The following is a 13866-nucleotide window of genomic DNA, read 5'->3' on the forward strand; positions in this document are numbered from 1 at the left end:
GGAAGGTCTCAAATGGTCTGAGAACCACAGTCTGCAGCTTCCTTTATGCATTTGGAAGGAAGGAGGGCAGGTGAGGGAGATTATGACCGGGAGGTGGAGGAAGCGAGGCGGGGGTGAGATTCCGGGATAGTTAAGGAGGTTTGCTCTCTTGAGGGTGGTCATGCTTATTCCAAGGGTGTGTTAACCTAGATACACAAGAACAATGGGTGGGTTTGCTTATGGCAAAGGTAAACCTTTTAGGGAAGAAGTTCTATGGGTGGGGTGTGATCAGATCATTTTTCAAGGTTACTTTCAGTCACTGAATTTTGTCAGATTTACTACAGAGCTCCCTTTTTTGTTCACAAATACAACCGCTGAAAGTAGATAAAGGAAAGGGCTTTCTGTGAGCTCTGTTGCTGAGCCTTGAAGCAATACTAATTTAACAGCACAACATTTTATCTTTGCTTAACTCTGCACATGCTCCAGGTCTGGGCCCTGTGCTGGTGGTCCTGAGCGCCCCCTGGTGCCCTGGATGTCCCCTAGTATCCTGAGCATGCCCTGTAGTCCAGCCCCGCTGTCCCCCTCAGGAGGTTTGTGTCTGGGCTCACACTGACTTCCCCTCACTGTGTCTCTCGCACAGTAATACACGGCCGTGTCCTCAGTGGTCACAGAGCTCAGCTGCAGGGAGAACTGGTTTTTGGACGTGTCTGCGTTAATGGCTAACTGACCTCTGAGAGATGGTACATGCTCTCTATTCCACATGAAACTGTAGTATATCCTTCCTAGCCACTGGAGACCTCTCCCTGGGGGCTGCCTGAGCCAGTTCCATGTGGCACTGTTGCTAGAGACACTGTCCCCAGAAATGGTACAGGTGAGGGAGAGGGTCTGCGAGGGCTTCACCAGTCCTGGGCCTGACTCCTGTAGCTGCACCTGGGACAGGACACCTGGGGACAAGGAGCATCAGGCTCTGTCAGTCACGTGCAGTTCCAACCACCTCATAGACCCCTCTGACCTCTGAGACCCTTACCTTGGGGGACTGTCACCAGGCAAAGGAGAAGTGCCAGCAGTCTCATCTTCTTCTAGACCGGGGCTCTGCCTTCCCCAGAGACCTCAGCCCTGTGTGAGGAGAGAGCTGTGAGCCTCCCCAGCCCAGGAGAGGATTTATCCTGGAGCTTGGGGAGAAATTTGCATGTGGGGCAGCCTGTTCCTTATAAGTGGAGGACTGAGGTCAGGCTGCCCTGGGCCTTCTGTTGCTAATGTGTAGGCTTCCCTTTTCTTGAATACACGTAGTACATTCATCAGTTACTGGGGAACTCCTGGTACACAGGATATACTGGAGTCAGATTAATGGTCCCGTGCGCATTTCTGATAAGTGGTGGATTAGTTGAGTAGATTACATTTTTAATTTCTCATGCATCTTTCAAATAGATTTAAAAGGATTAAATTTGTTTAGGTAATTTCTTGAATGCACCTCTCTAGTATCTACTGAACTGTCAAATATTTTTATAAAAAATACATTTTTATAAACATAATTTTACATAGCCAAATAATATCTAGGTTGGTATGAAAAATCATAAAATAAAGAAGATTCATTCTCAGTATCTTATTTCTTTTTGTTGTAACTTTGATCCAAGGAACTATATCCCAGGAACATGTCATTGAGATAGCCTTGATTCTTTTTTATTTGTTAAAATGGTAATGCTTACAAATTCTGAGTAACACTGTGCTACATGCCTTTGTTTAGGTTAATGCTAGAAACCTTTTTCTTGCAATATTTGCCAAACAGTTTCAGAGCTAAGTAGTGTCAGTAGTGGTGAGTACTTGGATAGGAGATCCTGATTCTTGATGTTGAAAATTTGGTAATTGTGCCTTTGTCCCTCCTGAAACTCTTCCCTTATGCAAGCCCATGGCTTATTGCAGAGACCCCAACAAATTATATCAGACATATTCATATTTTACATGGAGAAATGATTGAGAATAAAAGAGTAATTATTCATGTGTACAATTCAGAATCCTTCATATGTGAAAATTGTAAAGGCAGCAGATTAACTGACCTGTTCTCTCAGTCAAATATTCTCAGTGATGTTGGGGTCAGAGGAAGGCCAATTATGGAGGTTCCCAGCACAGATGTGCTCACAGGAGAGGGACCTTCATCCCTGACAGGAACCCTCACTCTTAGGACACACTCCCAGAGGTGCCGGGATCCACCACAGAACATATAACATCCTTAATGTATAATGAACACATTTTCCCAACAGACATAATTTGGAAATGTTCTCTCTCTCTATTGCTTGACTTTTCATTCCCTTAATGGAATCTTTGGTGGGATAAATGTATTTAATTCAATAAAGTCTAATTCACCCCTATTTTCTGTACTAGGTCTGTTTTGCTGAATCACACAGACCCCAGGATGTGCTGAGTCCATGGTCCAGGGTCAGCAGCTGCAGCAGACACAGGGACAGAGAGGCTCTGGCACCAGGAGTGAGGGCTGCTGGGAAACTGCCCTGACTTGCTGAAGGGTTTCTCCCGTGCTTCCCAAAGATTCCAACTGTGTACATGATGCACGTTCCATGTCCCCTGTGTGTGTTTGTCCTCAGCCTGGACATCTGCACAAGCTGTCGTGGGTCCCTCTGCCTCTGCCTGGTGTCAACGGCTCTGGGTGCTGTGAGCATGATGCCAAGTCAATGACCTTCACCCCCACAAGTTCTTCTTCTGTAGCTTTGGGGTCACACACCACTGGTGACCACTGTCCAGCACACATGTGTCCTGCTGCTGGTGGCTGGGACCCTGAGCTGTGGGAGCTGAGCTGCACTGTTGGGTCAGCAGAGCCTCTGGTTGGATTCAGCTGATGTGGGTCAATAGATTTCATGATTAATTGTCATTTGTACACAAGAGTGTTTGAAAGAGAATCGCTGCCTTGTTCCTATAAGAAAGTTGTCTTTCTTGACAAGAGACATTTCTTTATTTTTTACTGTAGACACTATTACTAGGTCCCCCACTTTCCCCACTTTGCCCACATTCAGCCAGCTCTCTCCCACACTCCCCTGGCCCTACCACTGTGTCTGTGCACATGGGCTCTGCACATATGTTCCCTGGGTCCTCTCTTCACCTTCTTGTATCCACTCTTCCCTAGTCCAGATCCTGTCCTCTGTCAGTCTGTTCTATGTTCCATTTTAATCCTCAGTTTATTTTGTCCATTAGATTCTGTATATAAAGAAGATCACAGGATATTTGTATTTCTCTGACTGACTGATTTTGCTTAGCATAATAATCTACAGGTCCATGGGTATTGTTGCAAAGAATAAGAGTTCCTTCTTTTTTATAGCTGCATAGTATTTCATTATGTAAATGCAGCACCGTTTATTATCCACTCATCCACATGTGCAGCTGGGCTGTTTCTAGATCATGGATATTGTAAATAATGCTGCTATAAACATAGGGGTGCACATATTCTTTCTGATTTGTTCTTAGGGACAATGAGGATATATTCCCAGAAGTGAGATCACTGGGTCAAAAAGCAGTTCCATTTTTAATTTTTTGAGAAGCCTCCACACTGTTCCCCACAGCGGCTGCATCACTCTGCATCCTACCCACAGGCACCAGGGCTCCTTTCCCCACATCCTCACAGCACTTGTTGTCCGTTGGTTTATTGACGGGAGCCGTTCTGGCAGCTGTAGTTGTAGTGTGATTGGCATCTCTCTGATGATCACTGATGCTGAGCATTGTTTGCTATGTCTCCTGGCCTCTGTGTGTCCTCTTTGGAGAAGTGTCTATTCAGGGCATTGTCCCATTTTTTAAGAGATTTGTCTTCTTGCTTTTTAGTTGTATACGGTTTTCATATGCTTTGGAATTTAATCCCTTATCAAATGTACCATTGGCAAATGGACAACAGACTTTTGAGATATCAGAAGTAAACACTGAATCAAGTATCCAGAGAGGTTCCCTGAGGGAAACTGTGACATGAAGAGGAAACCACACAGGAAACCAGCCCAAACCTCCAACTGCACCTGCTCCTTGTGTTCAGGGACCCTGAGCGCCCCCTGGTGTCCTGAGCGTGCACTGCAGCCCCGCCCTCCTGTCCCCCTCAGGAGGTTTGTGTCTGGGCTCACACTGACATCCCCTCACTGTGTCTCTCGCACAGTAGTACAGGGCTGTGTCCTCGTTGGTCACAGAGCTCAGCTGCATGGAGAAATGGTTCTTGGCTGTGTCTCTAGAGATAGAGATGCGGCTGCTGAGGGACGGGCTGTAGTAAGTGTTTCCATTATGACATATCCACCCGATCCACTCCAGCCCCTTCCCTGGTTTCTGGCGGATCCAATCCCAGCAGGAACCACTGGTGATGGAGAATCCAGAGACAGTGCAGGTGAGGGAGAGGGTCTGTGAGGGCTTCACCAATTTTGGACCTGAATCCTGCAGCTGCAGCTGGGACAGGACACCTGGGGACAAGGAGCATCAGGCCCTGTCAGTCACAACCACCCCACAGACCCCTGTCTAACCTCTGAGACCCTCACCTTGGGGGGCTGTCACCAGGCACAGGAGAAGACCCAGCAGTCTCATCTTCTTCTAGACCAGGGCTCTGCCTTCCCCAGAGACCTCAGCCCTGTGTGAGGAGAGAGCTGTGAGCCTCCCCAGCCCAGGGGAGGATTTACCCTGGAGCTTGGGGAGAAATTTGCATGTGGGGCAGCCTGTTCCTTATAAGTGGAGGACTGAGGTTAGGCTGCCCTGGTCTTTCTGGGTCGCCTGTGAGGACATCTCTTCCCTTGAACTGACTCAGCATGTGAGTCAGGGAAATAGAATCCCCAAGTTCAGAAGTCATTGCAACAGGGTAAAATGTCAGCCTCACTATTCTCAAGGAAAGAAAACGTGATGGACAAGTTTGGTAGGTTACACTTTTCACTCCCCAAGCATCTTTCAATCCAATTTAAAAGTGATAATAAATTGTTTAGATAATTTCTGAACCCCAACATTCTGGTATATTCACTATTTCCAAAATTTTCTGTTATAATGTCATACTAATAATGTCTAGTTTTGTGCAAAAATAAAAATAAAGGACATCCATGCTCAATGTCTTATATATCAATTTTATTTAAATATATTTTTATTGATTTTTAGAGATAACAGAAATGCAGTACAGGTAGAAACTTCTATGTGAGAAACATCCATCTGCTGCCTCCTGCACGCCCCCTACTGGGGACGGAGCCCACAACCCAGCCATGTGCCCTGACCAGGAACCAAACCTGGTCCTTTCAGACCATGGGGCAATGCTCAGTTCTCTGACCTACACCAGCCAGGCACTAATATCTCAATTTATGGCGTTGCTTTGATCTGAGAAACTACCTTCCAAACACAGGCAGCTCAGACATTCTTAATTATTGTTGTTGGAAATTTTCTGTGTCTCCAGCTTCCTGTGCAAACTCTTGCATTATGCACCCCATGGCCTATTGCAGAGACCCCGAACTAGTCACATGAGACATAATCATGACTTTACATGGAGAAAAGACAAGAAATGTAAACATATTATGCCTGTGTACAACTCAGAATCATTCATAGGCTGAGATGATTATCGCAGGAGATTGTCCTGTTTTCTGTCTAGTGTTATCAGTGATGTCAGGGATCAGAAGGAGGTTAGTGAAGAGAATTACTTTGTAGATTTTCTCATAGAAAGGGAACTTCAAACCTGACAAAAATCTCCCACTCACAGACTCCCTCTGCCCCTGGGGATGGTCACTGTGCTCAGAGGTGCTGGGCTCTCCCACAGAACATATAACGTCTTCAGTGTGTAGTTAACACATTCTCCCATCACAGACATTATTCAGAAATGGATTCTGTGTGTAGGCCTGTCACTTCAATTCCTAAATGCAATAGTTGGTGGGACAAATGTATTTAATTAAAATCTAATTCACCTCTGTTTTCTGTGCTGGGCCTGTTTTGGTGAATCACACAGACGCCCAGAATGTGCTGAGCCTCATGGTCCAGGGGCATCGGCTGCAGCAGCCACAGGGACAGAGAGGTTCTGGCACCAGGAGTGAGGGCTGCTGGGAAACTGCCCAGAACTGGACGGGACTTTGACCTGAGTGAGGGGAGGAAGCTGGACGTGTTCTGAGTCACAGGACAGAAATGTGCCTGATGTTCATGGACAGAGTGTTACTGGACTTGTGGGTTTAAACCTCTTCCAGTGATGACCCAAGAGGGTGTGCAGGGCATGATATACACAGCTTCTGTCATCATAGGAAACACCTGAGTGATTATGACCAGGAGTTTGTTAGAATAGAAATGTTAAAGGTTCTGCAGGCAGGGATCAAGGGAAATAAGGAACGTGTCATTGCAAAGGGGGGGAGGGATTCCTGTTACCCACATGCACCTGCTCACAGTGTCACTGTCTGTGAGGTGACAACTTCCCAGGTCCAGGGTTTAGCACTCGGGCATGGGGTCATCACTCACATGGTCACTACATGCTTCACCCAAGCTGCAAATTCATTGGGCTTTGTTTATGAAATCCCTCAACACTTACAGGGGAGGTTGGACACCCCTCCCTGCAGGAGCCATGGTGATGGTGTGTCTGTGTGAGGGGCCCTCATGTCATTGACCAGGACCCTGTCTCAGTCCATCGTCATCACCATCATCACCATTTGTTTATTTAAAATTGTTCTTATTATCTGTAGTCATGGTTGCTGTCCAAAACAATGACACCTTTTCTCATTTTTTGGTCATTTATTATATTTGCTAAGTAAAATATCCAGTCAGACTATTTCATTTTTATATTTTTAGTGCTGACAAATGAGGGCTCATTCTTTCCTCTTCTCCATCTGCCCCACACTGGGATCTGATGAGAACGGTTTGGTCTGCCCTCTGTAGATGTCATTGGGAGATTGTACCTCACAAACCCCTGGAAGGAGAATCCCCCCCACCCGATTTCACCAGAATAAAAGCCCTGAGCCTGTCTCCTTTCCTGGTCAAAGCTCCTCCGACTTGCTGAAGGGCCTTTCCTGTGCTTCCCAGAGATTCCAACTGTGTACATGATACATGTCCCCTGTGTGTGCTTGTCCTCAGCCTGGACATCTGCACAAGCTGTCGTGGGTCCCTCTGCCTCTGCCTGGTGTCAACTGCTCTCAGTGCTGTGAGCATGGTGCCACATCAGTGACCATCACCCCACGAGTCCTTCTTCTCTAGCTTTGGGGTCACACACCTCTGGTGCTCACTGTCCACACACATGTGTCCTGCTGCTGGTGGCTGGGACCCTGAGCTGTGGAGCTGAGCTGCACTGTTGAGTCAGCAGAGCCTCTGGTTGGATTCTGCTGAGGTGGGTCAGTAGATTTCATGATGAATAGTCATTTGGTCACAAGATTGTTTGAAAGAGAATCTCTGTCTTTTTCCCATAAGAATGTTGTCTTTCTTGACAAGAGACATTTTTTTTTTTTCAAATTGTTGAGACTGTTATGGTTTTCCCTTATTCCTCCCGCTTTGCCCACATCCACCCAGCCCTGCCACTCGGTCTGTGTCCATGGGCTCTGCATATATGTTTCCTGGGTCCTCTCTTCCCCTTCCTTTATCTACTCTTCTCCCAACACCCCACCCTCTGACCTCTGTCATTCATATGTATCCATGTCTCTGGTTGTATTCTGTTTGTCAGTTTATTTTTTTTATTAGATTCTATATATGCATGAGATCACAGGGTATTTGTATTTCTCTGACTGTAATATTTTGCTTAGCATAATAATCTACATGTTTATCCATATATTGCAAAGAGTAAGAGTTTCTTCTTTTTCACAGCTGCATAGTATTCCATTGTGTAAATGTACCACAGTTTTTATCCACTCATCTACATTGTCAACTGGGTGGTTTCCAGATCATGGATATTGTAAATAATGCTGCTATAAACATGGGAGTGCATATATTCTTTCCAAATCGTGTTTTGGGATAATTGGAATATATTACCAGAGGTGGGTTCTCTGGTCAAAAAGCAGTTCTATTTTTATATTTACATTTTTATTAATTAATTTATTCTTGTTACAGATGTTTCTTCTTTTCCTCCCTATATACTCTCCTCTCTACCCCAACCCTCCTCCTAGTATTGTCTATGTCTATTAGTTATGCCTATATGTATATAAGTTCTTTGGTTTATCTCATCTGTCCTTCTCCCATCCCTCCTCTGGTGTTTGTCAGTCTGAACGGTTCTATTTTTATTTTTTTGAGGAAACTCTATACTGTTTTCACTGTGGCTGCACCAATCTGCATTCCCACCAATAGCGCACAAGGGTCCTCCTTCCCCCACATCCTCACCATCACTTGTTGTTTGTTGATTTATTGATAGGAGCCATTCTGGCAGGTGTACTTGTAGTTTTTATGTTTTATTTATTTATTTTTTTGGTAAGTGCCCCTAAAGGGAACCAAACCCGGGACTTCCTCATCCACAGGCTGACGCTCCAACTGCTGAGCCAAACCAGCCAAAGCAAGTCTAGTTGTAGTTTTAATTTGCATCTTTATGATAATTAATAGTGCTGAGTATTGTTTCATATGTCTCATGGCTGTCTGTATGTCCTCTTTGGAGAAATGTCTATTCAGGTCTACTGGGGAGAGTGAGCTGTGATGTTGTGGATATTCACATATGAGGAGGGAACCAGACCTCATTGCAATGACAGTGGGTGGACCCTGTGGGGAAATCACAAGTGGTCACGTAAGAAATTAGAGGAAAAGATATAAATGAGAGCCTCTGACAGGCACCAGAAATGAACACACAAAAGTGAATCAACCCTCACGACCAGAGGAAGAATTAAAAGTGCAGGAGGCTCCTGTTCAGGAGATAAAAGTCACCTCTGACACTGTTTCCCCTGCACAGTGTTCACAAGATAAACTGAGAACAGAGTGTGACCCTAGAGCCCGTGGACCAATGTTGGGGTACAGTGGGTGTCTGTGTGGGTCACTGGGAAGCAGACGTGTGAACTACAGAGAGGCAGACAGTGCTCCCAAGTAGAGGAAGTAGAGAGAAAGGAAGAGAAATATGAGGAAGGGAGGAGGACTAGGAATAGGGGCAGCGAGGATGGGGGACTGGGGAGGGGAAAAAGAATCCTGGGTGCATTTTGGGCTGACCTGTCTGACTCTGTGCTGTGCGTTGGTGAATGGTTCTCTCTGTGACTGTGAGTCTTTCAGGAATCAGAGTCCTCAGTAGAAAGCACAGGATTCTTAGTCTGGAAAGTCTACTGGGGAAATGTCCACAGCAGATGGACTCAGGGCTGTGTGTCCCGTCAGCTGTGTCTTTAGGGCAAACCTGAAATATGTAGGATGTGGAACCTATGCTCATGGTCCCATGGCCCACACCTGTCCCTGAACAAAAACCAGGATGGTGGCTCTTAGGACACATCATGCAGGATCTCAGATCAGTGATGCGGACATTTGGACAGCGGTTCTGCTAGAAAGAAATGCAACGTCAGGTTAGAATTTGGACATAATCTGGTGGAGACAGATTGTGTTTCTCAGTGTGGAGGTGTATGGAGGTAAGCAGTGATCACCAGGTGGACAGAGGGTAAGCTACAGAATGGCCATGTAGACAGGGTGGTGGGCTATCTCCCTCTCAGCTCACGTCCCAGGGGGAGGAGGAACATCAGCCCAGGGTCAGCAGCCCTGGTCGCAGGAGTCAGAGTTCTCACATGACCAAGTGCACAGGAGACCGCAGAGTAACAGTGAGTCAGCTCCTAGGTCATTGGTCTCTGATTTCCCTGGACTCTGACTCAGCAGAGCCCTTTACAGTGTAATCTGCTGAGTCATTATACAAAGTAGTGCATCTTCTTGGACTTCACAGTGTTAATTACACTAGTAATTTATAGAATAGAGTTGAACGCATCCTTGAGAAATGGTAATGCTGGGCTCTTTCACAAACTTACAACATACTTAATGCATAAGGACAACATGCTCCCATCAGACAAGTTATTTGAACATAAAATATGTTGATATTGGTCTTTTCATTCCCTTAATGGAATCTTTGGTAGGATTAATGTATTTCATTTATAACAGTCTAATTCACCCCTGTTTTCTGTACTGGGCCTGTTTTTGTGAATTACTAAGACCCCCAGGACGTGCTGAGCCTCACGGTCCAGGGGCATTGGCTGCAGCAGCCACAGGGACAGAGAGGCTCTGGCACCAGGAGTGAGGGCTGCTGGGAAACTGCCCAGAACTGGACAGGACTTGGACTTGGGTGAGGGGAGGAAGCTGGACGTGTTCTGAGTCAGAGGACAGAGATGTGCCTGATGTTCATGGACAGAGTGTTACTGGATATTTGGGATTAAACCACTTCCAGAGACAACCCAGGAAGAAGTGCAGGACATGATAGACACAGCTTCTGTCATCGTAGGAAACACCTGAGTGATTATGACCAGGATTTTGTTAGAATATAAACTTTAAATGTTCAGCAGGCAGAGATTGAGGGGGAATTAAAAACGTATCATTGCACAAGGATGGAAGGGGATTCCTGTTACCCACATGTATCTGCTTACACTGTCTGTGAGGTAACAAGTTTACAGGTCCAGGGGGTTAGCACTTGGACACCTGCGGGGTCATTACTCACATGATCACACCATGCATCATTGAGCTGCAGAGTTCATTGGCGCTTTGTTTATAAAATCTCTAAACACTTAGAGGGAAGAGTGGACACCCCTCCCTGCAGGAGCCATGGTAATGGTATGTTTGTGTGAAGGGCCATCATGTCACTGACCAGGATCTGTTTCATTTCATCATCTTCATCGTCATTGTCGTCATCATCATCATTGTCATCATTACCATCATCATCGTCATCATCCCCATCATCACCATCATCATTTGCTTAATTATAAACACTTGGGTTTTCATTTTCTTTATGAATTATTTATTTATTTTTTTGTTACAGATATTTTACCCCTTTACCCCATTGACACCCCCCACCCCACCCCACCTTCGCCCCGTCCCCAGCTTAGTTGTCCATGTCCATTTGTCATGCATACATGCATATAAGTTCTGTGGTTTATCTCTTCCCACCCCCCCACCCCCACCCCCTCTTCTGAGGGATGTCAGTCTGTGCCCTACTTCCATGTTTCTGGGTCTACTGTATTCCTCACACTGTTATGTTCATTATATTCCGTATATAAGTGAGATCATGTGGTATTTGTATTTTTCTGCTTGGCTTCTTTCACTTAGGATAATACTTTCCAGGTCCCTCCATGTCGTCTCAAAAGATAAGAGATCTTTCTTTCTTACCGCTGCATAGTACTCCATTGTGTATATGTACCACAGCTTTTTTATCCATTCGTCTACTGGTGGACACTTGGGCTGTCTCCAGATCCCAGCTATTGTAAATAGTGCTGCTATGAACATGGGGGTACATATATTCTTCCTGATTGGTGTTTCAGGCTTCTCAGGGTACATTCCCAGCAGTGGGATCACTGGGTCAAATGGAAGTTCAATTTTTAATTTTTTGAGGTAGCACCATATTGTTTTCCATAGCGGCTGTACCAGTCTGCATTCCCACCAGCAGTGTATTAGAGTGGGAATACCCTTTTCTCCACACCCTTGCCAACACTTGTTGTTTGATGATTTGTTGATGGCGGCCATTCTGACAGGTGTGAGGTAATGCCTCATTGTTGTTTTAACTTGCATCTCTCTGATGATTAGTGATGTTGAGCATTTCTTCATATGTCTCTTTGCCACATGTATGTCCTGTTTGGAGAGGTGTCTATTCAGCTCCTCTGCCCATTTTTTAATTGGGTTCTTTGTCTTCCTTTTGTGGAGTTGTATGAGCACTCTATATATATTGGAAATTAACCCTTTATCTGATACATCATTGGCAATGATGTTCTCCCATACAGTGGGTTGCCTTTCCATTTTGATGATTGTTTCTTTTGCTGTGCAGAAGCTTTTTAGTTTAATGTAGACCCATGTGTTCATTTTCTCCTTTATTTCTGTTGCCTTAGGTGATGTATCAGTGAAAATTCTGCTTCGTACGATGTCCGAAATTTTGTTGCCTACATTTTCTTCTAGAATTTTTATGGATTCACGGGTCACATTTAAGTCTTTTATCCATTTTGAGTTTATTTTTGTGTATGGTGTAAGTTGATGGTCTAGTTTCATTTTTTTTTTGCATGTAGCTGTCCAATTTTCCCAACACCATTTATTAAAGAGGCTGTCTTTACTCCACTGTATGCTCTTGCCACCTTTGTCAAATATTAATTGAGCGTATTCCTTGGGTCCATTTCTGGGTTTTTAGTTCTGTTCCACTGGTCTATATGCCTGTTCTTGTGCCAGTACCAGGCTGTTTTGGTTACAGTCACTTTGTAGTATAACCTGATATCTGGTATTGTGATCCCACCTACTTTGTTCTTTTTTTTTCAAGATTGCTGTGGCTATTCGGGGTCTTTTTTGGTTCCATATGAACTTTTGAAGTATTTGTTCTAGTTCTATGAAATATGTCGTTGGTATTTTGATGGGGATTGCATTGAATCTATAGATTGCTTTGGGTAGTATGGACATTTTAATTATGTTAATTCTTCCAATCCATGAACAGGGTATGTGTGTCCACTTTTTTATATCTTCCTCTATTTCTTTTTTCAATGACCTGTAGTTTTCTGCAAATAGGTCCTTTACTTCTTTGGTTAAGTTTATTCCTAGGTATCGTAATTTTTTTGGAGCGATGGTAAATGGGATTGTTTTTTCAGTTTCTCTTTCTGTGAGTTCATCATTGGTGTACAAGAATGCCGTCGATTTCTTGACGTTAATTTTGTATCCTGCTACTTTGCCAAATTCATTTATTAAGTCTAGTAGATTTTTGATGGAGTCTTTAGGGTTTTCTATGAATAATATCATGTCATCTGCAAATAATGACAGTTTCACTTCCTCCTTTCCAATTTGGATCCCTTTTATTTTTTCTTCATGTCTGATTGCTGTGGCTAAGACTTCCAGTACAATGTTAAATAAGAGTGGTGAAAGTGGACATCCCTGTCTTGTTCCTGTTCTTAATGGAAATGTTTTTAGTTTCTATCCATTGAGTATGATGTTGGCTGTAGGTCTTTCATATATGGCCTTTATTATGTCGAAATATGATCCCTCTATTCCTACATTGCTGAGCGTTTTTATCAGAAATGGATGCTGGATTTTGTCGAATGCTTATTCAGCATCTATTGATATGATCATGTGGTTTTTATTCTTCATTTTGTTTATGTGGTGTATCACGTTTATTGATTTGCGAATATTGTACCAGCCTTGCATCCCTGGAATGAATCCCACTTGGTCATGGTGGATAATTTTTTTGATGTATTTCTGGATCCGATTTGCTAATATTTTGTTCAGGATTTTGGCGTCTATGTTCATCAGGGATATTGGCCTGTAGTTTTCTTTCTTTGTAGTGTCTTTTTCTGGTTTTGGAATTAGAATTATGCTGGCCTCATAGAACATGTTTGGAAGTCTTCCTTCTTCTTGAATTTTTTTGAAATAGTTTGAGGAGAATGGGTGTTAGTTCTTTTTTGAATGTTCGGTAAAACTCCCCCGTGAAGCCATCTGGGCCTGGGCTTTTGTTTGCTGGGAGAGTCTTGATTACCTCTTCAATTTCCTTAGTTGTTATTGGTCTGTTCAAGTTTTCTATCTCTTCCGGGAATAGTTTTGGGAGACTGTGTGTTTCTAGAAATTTGTCCATTTCGCTTAGATTGTTGAATTTGTTGCCATATAGTTGTTCATAGTAGTTGTTAAAGATCTTTTGTATTTCCGTGGTGTTGGTTGTTACTTCTCTTTCATTTCTGATTTTGTGTATTTGGGTTCTCTCTCTTTGTTTCTTGGTGAGTCTAGCTAACGGTCCATCAATCTTGTTTATCTTTTCGAAAAACCAGCTCTTTGTTTCATTGATCCTTTGAATTGCTTTTTTGGTCTCTATGT

At 44.1% G+C, this 13866-nt stretch overlaps 1 gene segment (V, D, J or C); it reads right to left on the minus strand.

Moving 5' to 3' along the window:
• Window positions 1–2354: 2354 nt before the first annotated feature.
• Window positions 2355–4629, minus strand: LOC118641212. The segment is given in 3 exon segments: window positions 2355–2420; window positions 4105–4415; window positions 4491–4629. Coding segments are annotated over 3 exon segments (423 nt in total).
• Between the last annotated feature and the right edge of the window lie 9237 nt (window positions 4630–13866).

The sequence above is a fragment of the Molossus molossus genome, unplaced genomic scaffold (genome assembly GCF_014108415.1).
Source record: "Molossus molossus isolate mMolMol1 unplaced genomic scaffold, mMolMol1.p scaffold_m16_p_27, whole genome shotgun sequence".
Lineage (NCBI taxonomy): Eukaryota > Metazoa > Chordata > Mammalia > Chiroptera > Molossidae > Molossus > Molossus molossus.